The sequence below is a fragment of the Platichthys flesus genome, chromosome 9 (genome assembly GCF_949316205.1).
Source record: "Platichthys flesus chromosome 9, fPlaFle2.1, whole genome shotgun sequence".
Classification (NCBI taxonomy): domain Eukaryota; kingdom Metazoa; phylum Chordata; class Actinopteri; order Pleuronectiformes; family Pleuronectidae; genus Platichthys; species Platichthys flesus.
In genome coordinates, this window is record NC_084953.1 from 25,814,825 (window position 1) to 25,838,552 (window position 23,728).

General features: G+C 40.7%; 2 protein-coding genes and 1 long non-coding RNA gene across 3 annotated transcripts; 2 read left to right on the top strand and 1 right to left on the bottom strand.

The window, feature by feature from the left end:
- On the top strand, positions 1–12,213 carry lmnb2 (lamin B2). Its single transcript, XM_062395010.1, has 13 exons — positions 1–432; positions 2,110–2,246; positions 2,391–2,547; positions 3,053–3,178; positions 3,340–3,438; positions 5,008–5,079; positions 5,167–5,292; positions 5,407–5,627; positions 6,148–6,379; positions 6,486–6,593; positions 7,291–7,410; positions 7,680–7,763; positions 9,321–12,213. Exons 1-13 carry the CDS (start codon positions 220–222, stop codon positions 9,354–9,356), a joined length of 1,731 nt encoding a protein of 576 aa, XP_062250994.1. The 5' UTR covers positions 1–219; the 3' UTR covers positions 9,357–12,213.
- LOC133960422 (uncharacterized) lies at positions 10,543–13,053 on the bottom strand. The gene is made up of 2 exons (XR_009921922.1): positions 12,924–13,053; positions 10,543–10,777 (listed from the first exon to the last, which is right to left on the bottom strand). It is a non-coding gene; the product is annotated as an uncharacterized LOC133960422 (long non-coding RNA).
- commd2 (COMM domain containing 2) lies at positions 12,976–19,367 on the top strand. Its single transcript, XM_062395011.1, has 6 exons — positions 12,976–13,186; positions 14,343–14,420; positions 15,931–16,013; positions 17,337–17,411; positions 17,491–17,589; positions 17,938–19,367. Exons 1-6 carry the CDS (start codon positions 13,120–13,122, stop codon positions 18,163–18,165), a joined length of 630 nt encoding a protein of 209 aa, XP_062250995.1. The 5' UTR covers positions 12,976–13,119; the 3' UTR covers positions 18,166–19,367.
- The last annotated feature ends 4,361 nt before the right edge of the window (positions 19,368–23,728 follow it).

A 23,728-nucleotide genomic window follows, 5' to 3' on the forward strand; every position in this document is an offset into this window, starting at 1 on the left:
TGGCGCGGTCTTGATAGCGGTGTCGGCCATATTGGAATCACCACCTTGTTTCATGCAACTGTCTGAGGCGTTGCATGGTCCAACGACTCATTGAAAGACACCGTCAGTTTAGGATATACGCCGTTTATTTGTTTGCATTCAACGAAACCCGCGGATAAGCTTATTTTCTAATTACGCTTTTAGCGGTGAAGCAAACTCGGAATTATCGAAAGAACCATTATGGCGACTGCAACTCCAAGTCGTGAAGCTGGCCGGTCGACGGCCTCTACTCCTCTCTCCCCGACCCGGATCTCTCGATTGCAGGAGAAACAAGACCTTCAGCATCTGAACGACAGACTTGCGGTCTACATCGACCGTGTCCGGTCATTGGAGCTGGAGAATGACCGGCTGATCGTCAAAGTGTCCGAGAAAGAGGATGTGATTACTAGAGAGGTGAGTCCAACCAAAATAGTAGAAAGTGTTCCCCCTGTTCCTCGCGCAGCGGTCAGGACACCAAGCGCAGCAGTAACAGTGACCATGTCTGAACAACACACCCACGTTCAGTTACCGACCCGAAGGTATAAAAAGTTACATTAATTAGAAGTAACAACTGGGCATAAACATGTGAAGTGACTGAAAGTTCGTCTGGAAATGGTCGGTGTTCACAGATACGCTCCAGTCTGAGTAGAACTGCGTTGATACACAGCATTGATCGTATTGCTCGTGTGCGGGGCAGTCGTTTGCACTGAGTTGTGATTCGCGCCTATTAACAAATGTTACCTATCATTTTCCTACTGTGCTTCATAAAGACACCATCCAACGTGGACTAGCGACATTAACTTAAATTTACATCGTGTTTCAGTTACTTTAAATACGAGCTGGATATTGTTAAAGTTAGGGAGTGTGCGCGCGCGCGGGTGAGTAAAAATGAATTGAACCAAGGTAGTAGGAGGGGCTGATCCCGCCCAAGTGTTTTAATCGTCAAAATATATAATGTTTTTTTTTTTAACATGATCTCATGCTGATTTTGTCTTGGTTATTTTCTTTAAATTATTGTAGTACAAACTATTGATTTCACCCACAATTATAGTGGTTTTTGAACAGCCATCTTGCTCACACTTTCAATGAAGAATACATTTGTCCGGCTTGCAAACTTGCTTAATCTCACAAGTTGATACACTATCATAGTTATGGCATAAACATGTGGTGTTTACATACAGTCTGTATTACGAAGCCAAATTTGCTCTTATCAGGGTGATTTCAGGTTTAGTTCGAGTTTTCCGATCCTGCGAATCTTGCTCACTTCTTATCAGGGGGAAATCGCCTAGGTAAAAAATAACCAATTTGACTCGCAGGAGCAATATACTGAAGCTAATGAAATGTAACTGCATCTGTAAGTAGGAGGAGGATATCAGCGGACATTTAGGCTAAAAACGAACAAACCCACTTCTTAGTACAAGTCCTCTGGGTTCAGACATTGTTGTTTGCTCTCCTTATATCTGCTCACATGTTATGTGAGTCAGTAAAAGGAAAGCCTAAGTTCAAGCTCACAGGGGACAGAAAGTAAAAGCTGAACCCTTCAAATAACACCCTGGATCTTTCCCTGTGATTTAAGATTCTAATGTCACGTATTACAACACAAATAACTACAAATGTCAGTTTTATTCTCATTTCCTCTGACATGCTGGAGCAACAGCTGTGTTTTGATGCCCTTAGGAAAACAAAAGCACAGCTTCTCTTTAGGAGAATCCTTTTCAGTTATGATATAAGCTCATTGAGGCAGGACAACTGGGAAATGGTCCTGAGCAACACATTGCTCCGGAAATGATCTAGTTTTTTGTACACAAGTATAGGTACCATTGGAGAACATAACTATCCAGAGTTGAGTACCTTCATTACATGTTTATGACTGAGATCTTTCTTTGGGTGTGAGAAATCCTTCCCTGTAATTTAAAGTTAAAACACAGTTTGGGACCTATGGAAAATCCAACTCCACACCTTTTTGAGTCTTGATAAAATGTTAGTATATGACATATTGTTTAACATCCTAATGTAAATTCAACCAAACTAATCTTTTTCACTCATAATAGCCATTAAGTGATGATATGTTTGTGTCCTCCTTCTCTGTAGGTGTCAGGTCTGAAGTCTCTGTATGAGGCAGAGTTAGCTGATGCACGACGTGTTCTGGACGACACTGCTAAAGAGAGAGCCAGGCTCCAGATAGACTTGGGCAAGGCTCAGGCTGACCTGGAAGAAGCCACGCGCAGGTAATGTGATACAGTACACACAGGTCACATCGTTAGTCATCTGTCTGGGGACCAACCATGTCAGAATTTGTTAACCGGGTCACTTTTGGGGCAGTGTCCAGTTAGAGGTGATAACTTTCTTCTCCCTCTGACTGTGCGGTCCAGTGTCAAGAAGAAGGATGGAGATCTTGCTGCAGCACTGTCCAGGGCCAGTGGTTTGGAGGGCCAGCTTCACAAGAGTGAAGCAGCTCTTTCTACAGCTGTAAGCCAGAATGCTGCGCTGACATCTGAGCTGGCAGATGTCAAGAGCCTGCTGGCTAAGGTGTGTACTGCACTATGTACCTAGGAAAAAAAGTGATGTTAGACAGATTGAAACAGTCTGTTAAATCTTTGAGTGTTTGAACAGGGAGGTGGTAAGCGCTTCACTACATTTCAGAAGATCTAGAAATTTAACTAACAACTGCTCTGACGTCAGAGCTTAAGGACAAAGCTCTTGTATTGCATCTAATGCTACAACTCACATCTACAAATGAACAAGACCAACCAAATAAACAGGAAACCACATTTCAATGTCTCTCTCTCACACAGACACCAATATGATGGAAGTAAAAATAATAATTTTTTATTCAATGACGTAAACCTATCAGAAAACCTTAAAAGGCTGCATTTCCCAACACAAGAACATTGCAGATAAACACAACCTAATGATGGCATGTGCTATCGTGTCCATCTGTTTACATGGTATTAGTACGATACTAAACTATACATTAAACTTGATTTGATGTATTCATGTGCTAATATTTCCTATGCCATTGTGTGGCATTTAGGCAGAGGACAGCCATGCTGTTGCTAAGCGCCAGCTGGAGGCAGAGACACTGATGCGTGTAGACTCGGAGAACCGTTGTCAATCACTGAGTGAGGAGCTGGAGTTCAGGAAGAGCATGTTTGAAGAGGTAAGAAGGGTTTGTAACTACCACTACTTTTATTTTCTAATAATGAATCCATGAGCTTAAATAACTGTTAATGCAGGAATGAAAGAATCCTTCTCAAAAGAAAAAACTCTGAATAGTCACCATTACAGTAACAATTTCCTGCTGTTTGTCTTTGTGTTCAGGAGGTGCGTGACTCAAGGAGTCGACAGGAGCAGAGAATCGTGGAGGTGGATTCTGGAGTCAGACAGGACTATGAGTTCAAACTGGCGCAAGCTTTACAGGTATGTTGGGGGATGAGTTTAGAGAAGCAGCTGTTGTCATGTTTGTGGTAAAAGTTAAAGTGTAATACTATGACCCTTTGGGAGTATTGCAACATGAGAAACACTGAAAGAATTCCCTGTCTGAATGGTATCTCCTGCTGTCAACACACATCCAATAAATGAATACATCAACAAAATAACCGATTGAATAAAGGAAACAGTTTGTAGCATAATGGAAATTAAATTAATTTAGGAGTTATTGTCAATAATGGTAGAGTATGTGAGTAGGCACATTGTATATCAAGCAGATATTCATTGACAGGGTTTTCCATCTATGAATCATTGTGGAAGAAGAGAAAATAGAGACAAATCTGGCTCTGCATCCTCCTGAGTAAATTCAACTGTGCGATCTACTAGTTATCATGTTTGTTGATTTATATAAAAATAATTTTGATGTTTATTGGGGGGGGGGTGGCTGGGAGAGTACCCTCACCTGCACCACAGAGGATCTATCAGCGCAGGTGAGAGCTGTTAGCTGATTGGTCCTAACACTAAAAAGGCAGCGTCCTCGCTGCCTAAGGGCGCCTCAGAGACTTGAGAGATTGGAGAGAAGCCGGACTAGGCTGGAAAGCTAGTCACTTTGTGTTTTTGTTAAGTTTGTTTGTTCACATGTGTGTGGTGTACAATAAATCATGTTCAAAAGAAGCCCTTCCGTCTCTGGCTGTGTGTGGGAGAGCCCCGTGGCAAGCACCACTGCCACACTGGCGCCCAACACGTAAACAAACAAACAAACTTTACACAAACACAAAGTGACTAGCTTTCCAGCTTAGTGCGGCTTCTCTCCAGTTTCTCCAGTCTCTGAGGCAGAGAAGACTGCCTTTTAAGTGTGAGGGCCAATCAGCTAACAGCTCTCACCTGCGCTGACCACAGTATTTATGATAATCCAAGAATCTGAGGAATCTCTCGCTCTCGCTATCTCAGACCCGACTGAAGTCTCTTACTCTGTACAGATTTTTAATGTTGATTTATTTGAAATGTAGAGTTGTGGAAGTTTCTGGATTCTTAGATGCATGGTTTCTACTACCTTCTTTGTTTTAGCTTTTTTTTACCGCTGAATAATTAAGGACCAGGACAGCAAGAAACTACAACCATTTCTGACATTTACTTTGTGTTTGTTTGATTCGCTCTAGAGATTAAAACTCACGTTAAACCTGCAACACGAGACGTGACTCATGATGCCACATCCTTGATTAATAAATAAATACATGTGTTACGGTTGTGTGTGAAGAGCGACAGAGACGAGAAGAAACACAAATAAAAACTCCTGCAGACAGAACTTCCTCCAGCAGATTTATTGTTGCAGATTTTATTAACTGATGAATAGCAGCCATATGCACTTACGTATATAGAAAGTATGTATGTGATACATTGAAATGCATCGATTTTTATCCAGAATCAGTGACTGCTGAATCGTAAACGAATAGTGAGGCTAGTGAAGATGAACACCTATTGAAATGATGCCACAATATTAACACTGATCATAACATAACGATCTATACTTTTCTTAATGAGTTAAATCTTTCCCACCAGGACTTAAGGAAGCAACATGACGAGCAAGTTTTTCTCTATAAGGAAGAACTGGAGCACACCTTCCAGGCCAAGGTGAGTAATCATTTTATAATAATATAATTTCCCTTTATGTTTTGATGCTCTGACTATCACACATAGTCTGTCTTGGCCTGTCTTTAGTTGGATAATGCCAAGGTGTCCTCAGAGATGAATGACAGGGCAGTAAGCACAGCCAGGGAGGAGGTGCAGGAGTCCCGTATGAGAATAGAGAGCCTTGGATATCAGCTGAGTGCCCTGCAGAAACAGGTACTGTAAACACATAACGTACATTACTGGATTTTTAGCTTCAAGCGTTACACTGCCAGATTGCTTCAGCAGTTGATGATTATGTTGGTTGTTGATATATATGTGTGTTTGTAGGTGGCTGCCTCAGAGGATCGTATCAGAGAGCTAGAAGAAATTCTGTCAGCAGAGCGTGACAAGCACCGTTATGCCATCGAAGCAAAAGAACAGGAGATGAGTGAACTGAGAGAGAGGATGAACACTCAGCTCAGTGAATATCAGGAGCTGCTGGATGTGAAGCTTGCTCTTGATATGGAGATCAATGCATACAGGAAACTGCTGGAGGGAGAGGAGCACAGGTACAACACATAAGATTACATACTGAAGCAGTTTTTAGACATGAATTCTGGAGAATGTCCAAACAATTGGATCCGGCCTTTCTTCAGGGTTTGCCTTTCACATATGACGAGTTGAGCAGGTTAGGCATGTTCACAAATACACAGATATCTGTTGAGTGGGTCCGGTAGTGCAGGAGGCAAGACGTTGCTTATTAATTATGCATTGGTGATGCCAGATTTGTTTTTTTTGCACTTGACAAACAGTTCTCAAATGTTTCTGTTTTATTAAGTTGAAATCTTTGTCCAAGTCTTCTATCTGTATAACATCTATTTTTCATACTAAGATGTTTGTATTATTTTTGTTGTTTACATTTTTTAAATTTTATTAATTTGAATCATGCAGAACAGACAAGTTATTGGTACAATCAGTCATTTAAAAGGTGGCTGTTCTCAATTTGTCTTTTGAATGGCGGTAGGTTTCTGTCCTTTCTGCTATCATTTGTTAACATTAATTTACCCGTGACTGCTGTGCTTCTTTCAGACTGAGGCTCTCCCCCAGCCCATCAGCTCGAGTCACTGTTTCCAGGAAGACAGGATCTTCTTCCTCGCACTCATCCAAGAGGAAGAGAGTGGATGGTAATGAAGTGCCCGATGTGGCAAGAGGAGAGGACCAGCTGCTAGTGTCAGAAGAGGCCACAGCTAGTGGAGCAGTCACCATATCACCCACTGACATGGATGGAAATGCAGTCACACTGACTAATAATACTGAGCAGGTATAAAAGACTGGATGATTGCTAGTCTATGCAGATGATGTGTGTGTTAGTGTATTCAGCAATTGCTTTCAAGTTGTGAAGATTCAAGCTTGGTTGTGTTTTATAGGACCAGCCTTTGGGCAACTGGAGGTTGAAGAGACAAGTTGACGATGGTGACGAGATTGTCTACAAGTTCTCCCCAAAGTTTATCCTAAAGGCTGGACAGTCAGTCACGGTGAGAAATCTAAAGTACAAAGCAGTGTGTGTGTGTGTCTTGGCAATAGTGTTGTCGAGGTTAATGCACTTATTGTATGCAGATGAAGCTGTGCAGTCTTGTCATAGAGTTTCACCAAGTGTAACAATGGTCTTTTATAGACTGTAGCATTAGGCTAGCGATCGTTTTCAAGACTGTCTTTAGGTTTCTATATTGTAAAGTGTTGGTGTGTCTAGTTTAACCTGCAGGGGTTTAAAGGCTGATGTAACGCGTTCTGCTGTCAGAGAAGGAATAGGAAACTGGAAACAAAGAGTCCTAAGTGTCTCCTGATGTCTTTACTGCAGAAATGCATCAAGAAGCAAATAGGAGTATTTTAGCTAAGAATTCTTTCTCTCATATATCATTAGCTCGATACAGGTGTCTCTGAGAGGAAAATGCAGCAGATCCAACTCCAGAGATTTCATAGTGTTTGGTGTTAAGCTGCCAAACACTGGGAAAGAGAGGGAGAAAATCTATTCACTCTTCCATGTTCTATCAATATATTTTTTTTTGTACTCACTTCAGTAGTGAGCATTTGTCTGAGGGTGTTTATAAAAACTGTAATGGCAATAGTTGTTTGAAGCCAAATAACATCAAACCTTTTTAGGGGTGAGGTTGTAAGTTCTTCAGTCTGGGCACTTTTGACCACATGATGTATTTAACCACACTATGTATGCAGGTATGGTCTGTTGATGCCGGCGTGGCACACAGTCCCCCATCTGACTTGCTGTGGAAGAGCCAAGCTTCCTGGGGCACAGGAGATGACATACTGACTTCTTTGATCAACACCGATGGCGAGGTAAAGTGATCAGTGCATGAAATTCATGTGTCCTTGATTTGGTTCACAAAGCACCTCGCTATATTAATAACGATTGTTGTGTTTTTTTATGTTCATTTAGTTATACTTTTTTGTATATATATTTGTATATTTAGATTTAAATGTATATATCGTAGTTAAATGTTTAGCCTAAAAGTTCCTGCTTTGTTCTCCTTGCTTTTTTGTATTTCTTTGTATGTCATGGAGAGCAACGGAAAAAACAGTCAAATTACTCCTTGTCTGTCATGCAGGAGGTGGCCAGGAGGAGTGTAATTAAGACTCAGCTGGAGGTAGAGAATGGAGAGGAGGAGGAGGAGGAGGAAGAAGAACAGACAGTAAGTATACTTTTCTTGTTTGTGCGCATTTCTTATTAACATTTAAAAAAAAGGTTATTGACATCTTTCTCTGTTCATGCAGAATGCATAGATCATGTTCAAAGTCACAGATATAAAGCTAATACCATTTTAATTTGAGACAGTCCTCTGTCCTGATTGTAACAAGGTAAGTTGGTGCACAGAGCCTACACTGCCATCCTTCTCACCACCTCATCAACTTAACTAACTGTTCTTTTTCAATACACTTTTAATCCTCAAATATAGGGTCATACTCTGAGCTCAGGACTGTATTTGTCATATATATTCAACTTCAATCAGTTCCATTGATTATACATTATCTATTAAATTGTTTCTATAGTTATTACACACCTGTAAGTCATAGGAATAGAGAAATCAACCTGACCTGGCTGTAACTCTTTTCCAGCCACATGATTGGTTCTCGTGGCACCATTATAATTGGCTGTTTGTCGACCATGCCTTATATTTCTATAATGAATTTATATTTTATTTAATTCTCTTTTTATCATATAGTTTATTGTTAGTTACCCCTTTTTAACAATAATCTCATCCTGCCTCTTCATACCCACTGAGTTGCCAGTTTATTATGCTAGCCTGCTAGCTGTGGATTTGGAAAGAAAGTCTCCGAGCTCGGCCAGCGAGCGAGTGAGTTCCTGTGCACGGCCTTTTCAAGTTAAAAACAAAAATAGTCTCTATCAAAGTAAGATCAGACTTAAGATAAAAGAAAATGAAAGAAATGAAAGAAAATAACTCTGGTTGCCCCCTTTAGCAACTAAATCATCTGGAAAGACCCGGAGGGGTCTGTTGACGTCTTCAGAGCAGGGAAAATGGCAGCGATTATTGATGTCTCAGTGGTTTTGTTCTACCTGAGAGGTCCTGCCTCCTTGAGGTGCTGGTCATGGGATGATGCTGGCTTTTAGCCAATTGAGTGTCAGAGGTCAAGGGAGAGTGGGAGCGGCCAGGAGCAGAGCAGGGGTTTCTGGGGAGACCCCAGGGATTAAGTTAACACCAGAAGATACAATCTCCGTGCTGGATCTTAGAGGGAGACTTTAGCTGGCTTCATCTTGGCTCAAAGGCCACGCTTTTACAACCCATTGTGTGTGGATCCTACCACATGGTTAGTTCTGTAGGGACTCTTGCCCAACAATGTTGAAAATGAGACAGGAAGACTGTGCCTTCACCGAACATGTCCCAGAAATGGCTGGGATAACAAGTTCCCAGCTCTATTTTTATTATTTTTTGGAAATTTTCTTTAGCAACCCCCGAATTGTTCACTAATTTTAGAGCCTTTTTATAGAGTCCCCCCATGATACCTTTTTTTCGTTTATGAGATGTTGTATTGGGAATATAAAGGAGGCTACTTCAAATTGCCATTGTTGTACATTAATATATTTTGATGAAAAGTATTTTATAGGGCATATTATATCGGGTACAATTTACCCGACGTTCGTGATGGTGTAACTCATTCTATGTTAGTGTTCTAGGCTTAAGAATATTAAAAGCTTGGTTTGTGTTAAACTTTTTTACTTTTTCCTCCAGGGCAAGGTGTCATCCAGAGAGTGCGCCATCATGTGAAGCCTTCCTGCTCTGCTGATTGCTTTGACTCCCCCAATCTATCAGATCCTGTCTAGTGCTTCATCATTTGGTGTTTTTATTGTCCAAGACAATGTAAGACACTTTTGGACAAATAGGCTCCCTTTTTACTGCTCTCTATATTTTGGGCCTGCTTTAATATGAATAATTTCCCTAAATGTAACTTCACAATGCCATCATGTGGGCGCCAAGCAGAGATGACGGATCCAAACTGTCAGACTGTGGTGTTACAGCAGAATATTCACACTCCTGCGAATAGTACTCTACATGTTCAGATTTATTTCATTCATCATTGCAAACATTTCAGTTTGCGTTATGATCAACTAAAAATAACCTTTTGTTGTTAAGATAAGGACCTACTATCTATAGCCATGAAGATGGAACGAATGAATAACTTAAGTGTTAAACATGTCATGGGAAAAATGTCTTCTCCCTGCAAAATCAAAACATTTTATTCAACAACAGTTCTTGTATTGTTTCCCATATATAATGAGCATGTGTGGTTACCAAGATAAACATTCCGCACATTCGACTTACATATTTTCATTCATCCTCATTTGAAGATGAGTAGAAATACAGTTATAACCGGGGTTTTATTCATTCGTTTTTCAAAGCCATTTGAAATTCAGCTCTCTTTTGTAATTGTGCTAAAAACATAATTCCCCTGAAGAAAACTTTGCATGTGTTTGACTGCTGTAGAAAACCACTAAGAATATACAATCCAAATCTTTATCACATGACCTGCTCTCAGAATCCTGAGCACACTCCTGAAGCAGGTTTACATGCCAGCCTTCTGCTGTCTCTGTCTCCTGTTGCTTCACTCTGCTTTACCTCTGGAAAGAAAGCAGTGAAACTTGATTGTTCATCTGATCAGCCTTACTTGGCAGAACTGAATAAAACTAGAGACAAACATCTGATACATAATGGAAAGGTTTGGAGTCATGGGATATCTTCCACTTAAACTGTTGCTATTAGCTGGAGGGGCTCCCTACAGCATGGCCTTTTCTTAAGCAGAAACACTACATTTATCTTGACTAACAACCTTTGACGTCTGAAGCAATTATACACTCATTAGCCATTACAACCCTTTACTGGTATAAAAGGCTGATCACTGTATGTCTGGCCTGTTTGAAAGGCATTCTGAATAATCAGAAACATGATTTGAAACTCAGTTTGTAGTTGAATTTATTAGCCCTTGGTGGCATGTTTGATTCGGTGCAAATACACTGATCACCTACAACATGAAAACACTTTGTAATGTGTTAATGTTGTGGCTGATCTCTACTGCCTTTTGTGGTCTGGTCTGTGTCCTGGCAGTGACCTCAGTGACTCCAGCCCGTTGAGCCCAGTTTTTGAAGATGTGTTGTGCTACCTGGGAGCCCTTTTGTCTTCCTCCTGCTTGCCTGGTGACATTATGGACAAATCCAATAACTCATACAAATATTTTGGGATGAAACCCTCAAACGTGCAGAATCTAAAGACCTGCAACATAGAACGTAAATAAATTCAGAGAGATGACACTGAACAGACTCTGGGGATCACCACATGTAACTTAGCAGTGCCAAGGGTAGTCTCAGTTAAACCAGAGACATGTACTGTATGATAAGTCGGCATGTTTGCGGCCATTTAATTTGTTTACCCATGATGTGTTCAGGCGTTTCTCGGACACGCCAACTCTGTTGATACCAGGTTAGGACAGAGTGGCTGATTTGGCCCTCCTGGCAGGTGTTAGAGTGGATGTGGGTTTGGTGTTTGACCCCCTGTCGTAATGCTGAAAGGCTTTGTCCATCGCAAATGTTAAACTGACAACATTTAATTTTTTTATAATGCATGAGGTGGCACAGTGGTTTCATCTCTGTTCTCATGAGTTATTTTTAATTGAAGAACATTGTACAAGTTGCTCTCACACCTTGTGTACCATCTTGGGAAACTCAGTTTTTATTATTATTTGTGTGTGTTTGTATGCTGTGTTTTACAATGCTAGTTATTTCTATATAGCTTTGTTGTCTTTGTAATCAGTTTATTTACATATAATGTTTCATTTATTTTGTATTTCGGATTTTTCTGGGTGAATAATAGGCCTGTAGCTCATGACTAAACTCCCTCTTCGGCTCTGGTATATTTCAGATTTGTTGTTATGTGAGTTTAAAGTATTTTACTGAAGGATATGAAAACGATTTAATAAGTTTCATGTTGACAGATTCAATCACTTCCTGTATAAGACCTGATTAGTGACCAACTTTGAACATGCATACAATATAGGTGAAGTCTGGCATTGTAAGACGGACTGACTTTGGAGATAATACGGATCTGACTTCAATAGCTCTAAAAATTGGTGCTACTTTACAGTACCAATCACTGCATTTTTAAAGATATATATTTATAATTTAATTTAATGTACACCATTTATCACAAACCAAAGCCAAACAATTAAATTTCAATGTAAACAATTATTTCCTTAACAAAGATTGAAGAGTTATTTTATTTTGGTACGCTGTCATTGCATATCAGTGAGCAGGATTACCAGTGTGTTGGTTGAACAGTCAATTTCAGCAGCTGATTTCTAAACATTAAACATAAGTTTGAGTTTTTAACCGGTCATACCCTGGAGGGACTGTGTGATGTCTTCTGTCCGACTAGTTCTGCTCCACTATGTGTAGATGTGACTGTGATAGCTCATGAACTGTAAACATCAGGTTTTAATCAGTAAAGCAGAGACCTGGTGTTCATGTAGGGGAGGGAGGGATGGAGGGCGGGAGCATGCTAAAATGTCAGTTTTCATTCATGTTTAACTGTTGTTGAACTACTTTTTGTACACACAATAAATGTTTTACATATACTTGTGGTTTCAATGCTGGTTATTGCTATAAACAAGTCAAGTCCCCACCTCACACGTTATTTACACATTTCTGTTACTGTTGAGATGAATTGATCAACAACTGGCATTTACAAAGTGATAATTTTTACTATCATGGAAACTGATGATCAATCCAGATAGATACAAAATGTATATAAGTGCAGCAAGTAGTGTGTCAGTGTTTAAAGAACCTTTGATTCATGCTAGTTCTATGTATATATTAAATGGTGTATAAATTGAAACCTGAGGGATGTTAACCCCATTTATCAACCATGCACACTCTTCTGTTAGCTGTTTCTGAACACTGTTTCTGAAAATCTGATGTCACTTTCCCATCACCTAAGTCTGGAAGTACCAGGAACAACAACGAAATTCCAGGGGGGAAATAACTTTTCATTTAAGTATGTGTTTAAAAATGTTTTTAATTTTGCTGGATAATCATGTACTATTTAGGGAAACTGTATACAAATCTAAGTATAAATTTGAACATCAGTTTTAAGAAGAAAGCTGTAACCAGCTATTGACCAATTATTTCAGAAAACCTCTGCCACAGCTGTCCATCTGAGTATTAGTATGTGTTAATCTGTCTGTATGTCTGTGTCGTGTGTTTCAGTTTGAAAAAGAAAGGACAAACCATAGAGTATAAGGTATATAAAGACAACAAACATTTAGAACCGCAGTCACATCCTTACCTAAAGGTGGCAGTAGCGTGCTGTGGAGGCAGATCCACAGCGGAGAAGAAGAGAAATGAGCCGTTAAGCAGGAAAGTGAAATAGGGGACGAACATAGCTAGGGACGAAGAGGAAGACACCAACGAAGAAGAAAAAGGACTCAAGTAATTTTCCGGCTGTTTGTTGGTGCTGAGTTTGGACCAGCACGCTGAGCAGAATGCTGCTGGTTCTGTCTGACGAGCATAAAGAACATCTTTCCTTCTTGCCGAGGGTCGACACTGCAGGTAACGTCCCTCAGTGTCGAGAGAGAGAGAGAGAGAGAGAGAGAGAGAGAGAGAGAGAGAGAGAGAGAGAGAGAGAGAGAGAGAGAGAGAGAGAGAGAGAGAGAGAGAGAGAGAGAGAGAGAGAGAGAGAGAGAGAGAGAGAGAGAGAGAGAGAGAGAGAGAGAGAGAGAGAGAGAGAGAGAGAGAGAGAGAGAGCTGAACGTCTCATGACTGCCAAACATTGAAAATACCTCATGCTCTAAACTGTATGTCAATATGTACATTTTGTGTGAATGTGGACATTATCCTGTAATATATGGTAGTGGAAGAACACAATCAAAAAAGAATACTCTTACATTATGTAACTTGTTTTTACATATATAATTTTTATTAGTGCGTGTGTCATGTACTAATAAAACCCCAGTTATAACTGTATTTCTACTCATCTTCATATGAGGATGATTTTATTGTCACAGAGATGTTTCTTGTGTCACAGCTGCTTGTACCACATCATATTCAAACAAGAACTGAAGATATGACTTTTAAAACATGCTCAATTACATTAAATTTACATTGTATGATAGGGAAAGATTTCTGTTCAACATAAGGTTGGAATATGTTGGAAAATGTTGGTGTCCACCAAGACCAGCTCCAGAAGTTCATCAACTGGAGAAAACCTCCCAAGTAATATTACCAGTTTAGTCTGTTGCTGGTTGGTTTTATGCACACGCACACACACACAGTCATTCTGCACACAGAGAGACGTTTGTGGAACTAGGTAGATGACATGAATGTTTCTTGCCCTGTGGTAACCAGTATTCAATAGTCTACTGTCTCCGTACAAAATATGGCAGGTGTAAAAACGGAGCTGATCGAGTAAGGAAATGAGGGAATCAAGAAACACATTGGAAAGAATCTGATTAACTATTCATTCAAACCATTTATGACAACATAGCCGCCCTGTGCCAATGGCTCATACCATGGCCCCCATTTGAAAAAGGTTTGAAACATCTGTGGTTTTCACTCTTTGAAGACCTGCCTTTGACACAGTACAACCTCCTGTATAGAACAAAAGAGTTACTGACTACATACAGTCATAACCCCAAATATCAATTGAACACGTTGGTGCATTTTAGATTTGAAGAATTGAGCATACATGTCTGTTTTTTTTCCTCAGTGGTTGCTGAGTTTGGTCGCATAGCACTGGAGTTCCTGAGGAGGGGAAGCAGCCCGAAGATCTATGAGGCAGCAGCCAGTAAGACTCTGCCCCTTCATTACATGCTGCGTACTGATACACCAGACCTGAGCTTGATGCAGTTAATATAAGCTGCATTGCGTTTGGGTCACCGTGTCTCCCATTCAAATGGTTACTGCTTGATTTCCTTGATTAAAGACATGTGCGGTGTTAAAAATCAGGGGGCACCTCACCACTACATGTACCTTCAAGACGTTCACCCATCCTGCTCTCTGATTGGCTGGAGTTGGCAATGTCTCTGAATAGATTTCCAGAAGGTTGGAAATATGATTGGAGTCTACCACCCACTGGGGACATGTTGAAGAGTTCACACACTGATCAACGGCTTGCAAAACAAAAATTGGAAAATTGGGCTGAAAATGTTAAACTGGGCTTTACCAAGCAAATGTCTACTCTACAGTCCTAGAAACACAAGTCAACACAACAAAATATAGCATCACATCTCTGATGTTCATATGGAAAAGCTCACACTGTAAATAAAGTAGTTGTTAAGGTTTGTAGTATTGCAGTATTATTCAGAAATGTGTTTAATTGTCATATTATTAAGTACACCTTGCTGCAGTTTATCCAGTCTGGCACAATAATAATGTGTAAAACATGTAGTTTACCTTAAGTTGATATTACTGGACAAGCTATGAGAAACACATTTCTGAGTTAAAACAGGAAATCAGAACAGCAGCACAACTTACAAACTGACACACACTTAACAACAGTTTCGACAAACCCTGAACATCAGAAGGTTCATGAAAGCAGAAGTTGAAGCTCTTGTAGACTGAACATGCCAGGTGGACCTAATAGAGGAACCTAATAGAGTAGATATTCAAACCAATAAAAAGCCAATTAGATTTCAGCATTAAAAGAGACCTTCACCCACCCAGTCTTTAGTTTGTCTGTCTTTTACATACAGTTCAAAGCAAAAGGTTTGGCCACCTCTAGCTAAATTCCCAATTATGATGATTCATGAAGTTAAAGGAAATACAACCCATGCAACAGACATTAAAAACTTTTATATATTCCATTTTTACAACCAGGGTGACTTTTTTTTTCCTCAGACCTCTTTCACCAACAAAAATTCTGCTCACTGGATGGATGTTGGTCGTTTTGTCACCATTAGAGAACTTTAGAGACTGTTGTGTGTCAAAATCGTATGGTATAAACTGTGTCAGAAATACACAAACCAAAAATCTTTTGAACATTTTCTTCATCCAGATTTTTTATTTGAACTTTGACTGAAGCTCCTGATCTATATCAGCTGGGTTTTCTACACTTCACTGCTGCCACTTGATTGGCTAAGTAGTTGTTCAAGTGTTGCTTATAGTACTTGTTGAATGTTTGTCAAAGACAAAATGCACACGCTAATACTAATGTTTTACATAAATCATTATTGGCGCTAAACAGAAATGAATAAATAATGTGGTATGTATTTTTTTATGTGGCTTTGACAAACACACAGGGATGTTTGTCACGTGCCAGGACTGCAAGTTAATCTATAATACTCTGCTGCATGCAGGAAAGCTCTGTGTTCCTGTGGATATGGTGCAGCACGGAGTGGAAGGCCTGATGTTCCTAATGACAGAGAGCTCCAAACATATGGTGACTCACACACACTCCTCATTCTTTCTGTTTTGAAATGCTTAAGGTTTATAAAGACACTGTCTAAGTTACACTCTGACTTCTGTCAGGGAAATATAACATGTGACCACAATATGATCATGTTCATTTCCCCTTAGATTGATCATGATTGAATCTCATACAATGCAACCTTGATCATGTTGTATCCTGTACCACTGAATGAATCTTGGCCTGTTTGCTTTAACTAGGCATTGCTATTTTCATGTGATCAGAAGATCCCAACCTTTGACTTTGTAACAACCACAACCAGAGTGGGAGGGGTTAGCCAAATGTATAAAGACAAAGAACTGTTTCCCAACGTGGTGCATATTACAAACTAAACTTTGTCGTATGCAAAGGTAACAATACTGTATGAGAATTGTGTCTGTCTCTCCTCGTTGTTAAGGTAGGATTGTAGAAATTGCCAAGACACTTCAGAGATCCAAGCAACAGATCAGTGTGACTTTCACTTTTACTTTCATTCTCCACACTCATAGCAATTTATTCAGACTCTCATTGTGTAAAAAATGTAGGAAGATGAATAGTGATAGAGAAAAATAGTGAGTATAACCATGAACTGAGACTCTCTATCTCTAATAATTTGAATATCATGAAAAAGTTAAACATTTTTATAATTTAAATTAAAGAGTGAAATTAAAATTGATTCTAGATTCATTATAGATATAATGTCAAATAATTTGAGCTTTTTGCCCGTTCTCTGTTGATTCCAATAAATACAGCTGACAGCTAATGGAAATCAAAAATCTTATTTCTCAAAATGTTCAAAAATTCCCTAGGATTTATAATAAAAAAAAGTACCATACAAAACTTTCTGACCTCTGAAAAGAATGTTCATTTATGCATCAATGTAGCATTGTAGGTGATCAGCTCATGACACCAGCCCAGGTTGCTTTGATAGTGTCCCTCAGCTATTCTGTAGTGTTGGGTCAAGTGTGTTTCTTGACTTTCTGTGGCTTACACTCCTTGTAGGTGGCGATTATAGTCTTCTGGAACTTTGTCAAGTCAACTGTGAAGCCTTTCCCTTGATTGTCTTAATAAATGTTAAATTGTTTCAAGATATTCACATTTTTTGAAATGCACCTCTATGTACAGGTAACAGAGGTGTCACTTTTATAACATCATTAATGAAAACTTTGTTCCGTTTAGTACAGGAACATCATGAAAGAGAAACAGAATGCACCAGGGACTTGAGTGTTATAAATATAGCTGTCCTATGTCTGTTAGTAAAGATTAATAATGAATGCCTGAACAATAACGGTTCCTATGGCCACTCTGCATGTGTAGATCACTGAAGTGGATTTCCTGGACTCTGTGTTAGATTTGGGGTTTGGTGATGAGCTACACCAGATCCTTGTACAGGTGAGATGACTTAAAATGAGTTTCAGTCAATATGATTGAGTTCACTGCACCCCAACTGAGCGTGAGTGTGTTGTTGCAGCTCTACCTGCAGCACCAACGTCCGATCCGCAGCATCCTGAGTCAGCTGCCCTCTACTCTACCTGCCTACCACAACCTGGAGTGGAGACTGGATGTGCAGGTGTGTGTGTGCGTGCTACATGATTTAAAATCTGTTATTTATCGGCTGTGATTTCAACTGGATAAATAAATGTTGTAGATGTTGTATCCTTCTGTGAAATGATGTTGGCTAATATATTATGAGTTAGTGTTCGTATGGTGTTTTCTGCATGATACCTGATACATGATGAAGACATATTTTGAGGGAAGTAATCAGTCAATATCTTTATAGCATACCCTCTGATTCCACTTGTCTGGACTAAAGCTTTTAGATTTAGGTTATCACACTCAGAATTTTTAATTCAGATTTGATTTTGATTTCATCCCTTTCTTTCCCTTTTTTTCGGTTACGGTCACTACTTTCTGCCAGTTGGCCAGTCGCTCGATCCGTCAGCAGGTCATTCCCACGCTGACGATGCGCCTGCTCCTAACAAGAGGCTATGACGGTGGCAGCAACAGGGTTCTCCAGACAGTCCCCAGCACCCGGGTTCTCCAGACAGACCCCAGCACCCTCCTGCACCTCATCTCCACACTGGAGGTCGCTCTGGCTGCCATGAAAACAAGCCACTCTCGACGCATATTACGCAATATCAAATAACCGCCCAGGTGGTGTTCGGTTTGGTTTGTGTGCCTCTTGCCACCTGTAAAATACCACATTACTGCCTTTATACACAGAAATATGAGAAACACATTTCTCAGTGTCTCTTTATTCTTCAGACTAAGAAATTATCATAATTCATAAAAAATCTTTTTTTTACCCTATGACCCAAATGGTATTGCCTGTAATGTACATAATGTTTCTACAGTGCTGCTGATGTTCCATTTAAGTGTAAGATACAGATACACCATTCTTGTGGTTTGTAAAAGCAGAGAAAACAAGCCTACCAACGTCTGACTTGAACAGAGTGTTAATCACATGATGCTGATGTGATTTACACTCTGTGTTAAATCTACAGCAGAAGACGAGACAGTCATTGCTGTTTCCTTTGACGTTTTTTGAGTTCATGCGTGTATGCTGCTATTGTGTACTCAGTGTGTTGGTGAATCCTGAGCCCTATTATGTAAAGTAAAATATGTAGAGAAACCTTTGACCACAGTCAGAAGGAATAAGGGGCCCCCTTTATTAGTTGTGTGTGTAACCTGTGCAAAAGAAGGTGTCCATGCATAGATGAATGGGATCATATGTGAGCGTGTCTGTAAATTTAGAAGCACTCCTGACCATGTAGGGAATGTTATTACAATGAGACTATGTTGTAGTAGCTTAAGTCTGATTAGTAATTTTCCGGACTCGTGACTTGAACTGGATTTGACTGCATTTTGTTGAAGACTGTTTTTAGTTTTTTTTGTAATACGTCATAACCGTGGTAGCTAATAAGATATTGATAGCTCTATGAACAATGTAACATTATTGGATTTTTTACAAGGGCAGGCGTGTGTGCTCACCTGGATTCATGCTTATACGCCGTGTAACAGGCCCTGCATATATTCTTAAGTGATACTCCAAATTTGACATTTAGTAGACCTGAAGAAAGCATGACCTGAATGAGTGAAAATCTTCAGAAACTGCTGCAAAAATTTTGCTCTCCAATGTCTAGCCCTTTGAATAGGGAAATAGAAGCCTACTTCTGCCTGATCATCTACTGTTTGTTTAAAACTGGCTGTAGTGAAAGAGGGGAGAACACAGTGCAGTTTCAGACCCAGTTTGCTTGTTGATGATTGTTGCACATTACTACACAGTGTAGAATTTATGGCATTAGATATGATTATATCAGTATTTTCAATAAAACCCAGTTATCTGCTTTCTCTGCAAATTTACTTCTCCACTTGGCATGACTAAGTGTATATACTTTATATATATACATATTTTTTTTATATGTGGGGATATGTCATACAGTATATTTGTGTTTTCATTACATCTTTTCTTATGTTAGCAGGATTGTTTTTCAGAAAACTCTGATTTTGTTGACCCTGATTTCATTTAACCCTTCAGTTACTGTTGTAACTTATTCTGTGAACATAATATGCGCCAGAAGAGAGGTGAGAAAAGATAGACATCCTAGTTGTTAGGGTATTTTGTTGCCCAAGTTCTATCTAGACTGCTGTTAGCACCTTCATGATTAACCATTCATCTCAATCAGGACAGACAGTCATATATATTTATTAGGATAACTGTCTGGTCGCCAATGTGACATGTTAACGCTACATTACTGTAATCATCACTTTAGGTACCTATATGTGGGGTTAAAGATATTGATGTATGTTGAAAATACATGAATGGACAAGCTGAATACATGTAACAGTTTCGAATTATTTACATTATTTCAGCTCACTGCTGCTGCAGTTTTTTAAAAAGACAAATCTGTATTTTCGCATGATTATTTTTATTCTACTGGATTAAGATGGCAGCCTTGCGCTTTATTTACCCGTTGCCATGGTGAATTTTATCCTTAGCTAATGAGCCTTTCTTCATTCACCACTAGGGTTGCCAGCCGTCCCTTGAAAAACAGAATCGTCCCGTATTTAGAAACAAAAGCACCCGTCCAATATTGAGCTAAAAGGGGACGGTCTTTGTCCCGTATTACTTACGGGACAAAGACCGTTTTTTCTGTGTGACTAAATCTATTTTAAGTTTCGTCGCATCTAAGAATCGAGACATTTCCAGAACTCTAGTATGGAACGTGGTGAAACTGAACCCTTTCAGGACCCTGAAAAAAAAGAAAAGAAAACTTGCTCTGCCAGAGTGTCTCTTTTGGCTCATTTTGCTGGTCCAAGCCCGGATAAAGGAGGAGGGTTGGGCGTAGAGCTAGTAATGCCGCCCCACTTAACAGTGCACCGCACATCATCCTGCGGCGCATATCATCATCACCGCACATCATCTTGCGGCGCACATCATCCTGCGGCTCACATCATCCTGCGGCTCACATCTTCCTGCAGCGCACTTCATCACCGCATATCATCATCACCGCACATCATCCTGCGGCTCACATCATCTTGCGGAGCACATCATCCTGCAACGCAGATGTGCGCACATCCTGCGGCGCACATCTTCTGCAGCTCATATCTCTTGCAGCAGACATCTCCTGGAGCAGATGTGTGCACATCCTGCCATGCAAATCTCCTGCGGCGCACATCTCCTGCGGTGCACATCTCCTGCGGTGCACATTTCCTGCAGAGCTTATCTCCTGCAGTGCAGATGTGCGCACATCCTCCAGCGCACATCCTACGGCGCACATCTCCTGCAGCGCAGACGTGCAAACATCCTGCGGTGCACATCTCCTGCAGCTCTGCGGCGCACATCTCCTGCAGCGCAGATGTGCGCACATCCTCCTGCAGGCAGATGTGCGCACATCCTGCTGCGCACATCCTGCAGATGTTTGCACATCTCCTGTGGCGCACATCCTGCAGCGCACTTAATTAAAAATATATTTAAAATATATATATATTTTTTTAAAATCAAATTAATAAAAAAACTGCGGGCACACCTACTGCAGCGCAAATCTCCTGTGGGACTTATCTCCTGCTGCGCAGATTGCACATCCTGCAGCACACATGTCCTGCAGCACAGATGTGCGCACATCCTGCGGCTCTCATCTCCTGCAGCGCACATATCCTGCAGCGCACATCCTGTGGCACACATCTCCTGCGGCGCACATTCTGCAGCGCACATCCTGTGGCGCACATCTCCAGCAGCGCACATATCCTGCAGCGCACATCATCCTGCGGCGCATATCATCACCACCGCACATCATCGTGTGGCGCACATCATCGTGCAGCGCACAATATCCTTAAGCGCACATCATCCTGTGGTGCACCTCATCGTGTGCGCACATCATCCTGCAGCGCACATCATCCTGCGGCTCACATCATCACCGCACATCATTGTGTGGCACACATCATGTACGGCAGACATCATACTATGGCGCACATCACCATGCGGCAGACATCATCCTGCGGCGAACATCATCCTGCAGCGCACATCATCTTGCGGCGCACATCATCCTGCGGCAGACATCATCCTGCGGCGCACATCATCTTGCAGCAGACATCATCCTGCGGCGCACATCACCCACATCATGCACATCACATTATCCTGGGGCACATCGTTGCACATCATCGTGCGGCGCACTTCATCCTGCGGTGCACATCATCTAGGGGTGCACATCATCTTGCAGCCCACATCATTGTGCAGTGCACTTCATCCTGTGGCGCACTTCATCCTGCGGCACACTTCATCCTGCGGCGCACATCGTCCTGCTACGGAGGAGGGTTGGACCTAGAGCTAGAAGTTCCACCCCACATAACAGCCTTTTGATTAAATTAGATATTCTAGCATTTAACAATACAGGACGAAAAAGATTTATGTATGTGGGTCTAGATACAGCATTAAAGTCATCACCACCGCACATCATCCTGCAGCACACATCATCCTGTGGCGCTCATTATCCTGCAGCGCACATCATCCTGCGGCGCACTTCATCGTGCGGCGCACCTCATCGTGTGTGTACATCATCCTGCGTTCACATCATCCTGCGGCTCACATCATCACCGCACATCATTGTGTGGCTCACATCATCCTGCGGTGAACATCGTCCTGCAGCGCACTTCATCTCGCGGCAGACATCATCCTGCTGCGCACATCACCCACATCATAGTGCAGCGCACATCACATCATCCTGGGGCACATCGGCACATCATCGTGCGGTGCACTTCATCCTGCAGTGCACATCATCTTGCGGTGCACATCATCTTGCAGCCCACATCATCGTGCGGCACACTTCATCGTGCGACGCACATCATCCTGCAGCGCACTTCATCCTGTGGCGCACATCATCCTGTGGCGCACATTGTCTGCAGCGGAGGAGGGTTGGACCTAGAGCTAGTAGTTCCACCCCACATAACAGCCTTTTGATTAATTTGATATTCTATCATTTAACAATACAGGACGAAATTGATTTTTGTATGCGGGTCTAGATACAGCATTAAAGTCATGAAGTTATTTTGAGAAGTGATGGCCTATTTCAATGGCAAGATAAAAAAAAAAGAATCAACAGAAGAATACAGGGCATTTATCTCGGAATATCAGAGATAATTATCCTAGAAAAACAGAATAATTTTTTGTGAAGTAAATGTAATACGCTTCTGTAGAAGAAAGCTTATTTTAAGCTCTAAACATATTTAGGGTGTTTTTTTCTCACTTTCTGTGCGTCCTATAGCGACCATTACATTAAGCAAATTAGGCGATGACGTCATTTATCAACATCTAGCCACTTTTAGGACAGCCAATAGCTACTTTCCTTACTGAGGAGTTGGCAACACTGACAGTGACATCAGAGCTCGTTCATGTGAAGCAGCTGCTCACTAACTCACCGGCTGCTTTTTAACAGTGGAAACAGTGAAAAAACAGAGTTTCTCTGGTCTCAGCTGCTCAGAGATCAGTGCCGCAGCTTCTTGATCAGAGCAGAAGCTGCAGGTTTCTACCGAGCTTCAGTATCTGTGTTCGCCTCCAGTCTGACCAGCTCTCACTTTTTTTATTCACATTCCCCAACGAAAATATATACGATTGCATGTTTGTTGTTTTTATTTATTTCAAAATAGGGTACTTCTTATTTCATACATTTCAAATATGGGGAGGACTCAAATAGCCCTACATAGTTCTGTGTTTAATTTATTTCAAAGTAGGCCGATACTTGCCTCTGTATTTTCTTCTCCTCTTCATAAGCGTTTGGTGTTTTCCTTTGTTGGAACTGGTAAAAATAGCAATAAAATGTCAACAGTTTTCTTTATTGTCGTTCTATAATTTCATAAATGCAACAAACTATAGTTTAGTATAGTATAACTTTGAAGCGTATATAAAACTTTATTAGCTTTGTTATCAAATATGTTTTGCAGCTCCAGACAAATTTTATTTGGGGGAAGAGAGGGCAAATGGCTCTTTTGATAGTAAAGGTTGCCGACCCCTGCTATAGACCTATGCTAGGTGGGATATCTAATGGACAACCTAAGTACTGCAAGCTAGACTAAAACTAAGAAGGATAAAAATGACTAAATGTGACTAAAACTAATATGCATTTTAGTCTAAAGACTAAGACTAAGACTAAATCAAAAATAGCTGCCAAAATTAACACAGCTTCATATGAAAATTTACGGTAAACTTGTTCCCA

Bases quoted from the DNA above. Each gene is read 5' to 3' on its own strand.
- lmnb2 (XM_062395010.1), top strand. From the start codon at position 220: ATGGCGACTGCAACTCCAAGTCGTGAAGCTGGCCGGTCGACGGCCTCT. The intron at 433-2,109 runs GTGAGTCCAACC...CCTTCTCTGTAG, and splicing joins AGGATGTGATTACTAGAGAG to GTGTCAGGTCTGAAGTCTCT. The intron at 6,380-6,485 runs GTATAAAAGACT...TGTGTTTTATAG, and splicing joins TGACTAATAATACTGAGCAG to GACCAGCCTTTGGGCAACTG.
- commd2 (XM_062395011.1), top strand. From the start codon at position 13,120: ATGCTGCTGGTTCTGTCTGACGAGCATAAAGAACATCTTTCCTTCTTG. The intron at 13,187-14,342 runs GTAACGTCCCTC...TTTTTTCCTCAG, and splicing joins GCCGAGGGTCGACACTGCAG to TGGTTGCTGAGTTTGGTCGC. The intron at 14,421-15,930 runs GTAAGACTCTGC...TGCTGCATGCAG, and splicing joins GATCTATGAGGCAGCAGCCA to GAAAGCTCTGTGTTCCTGTG.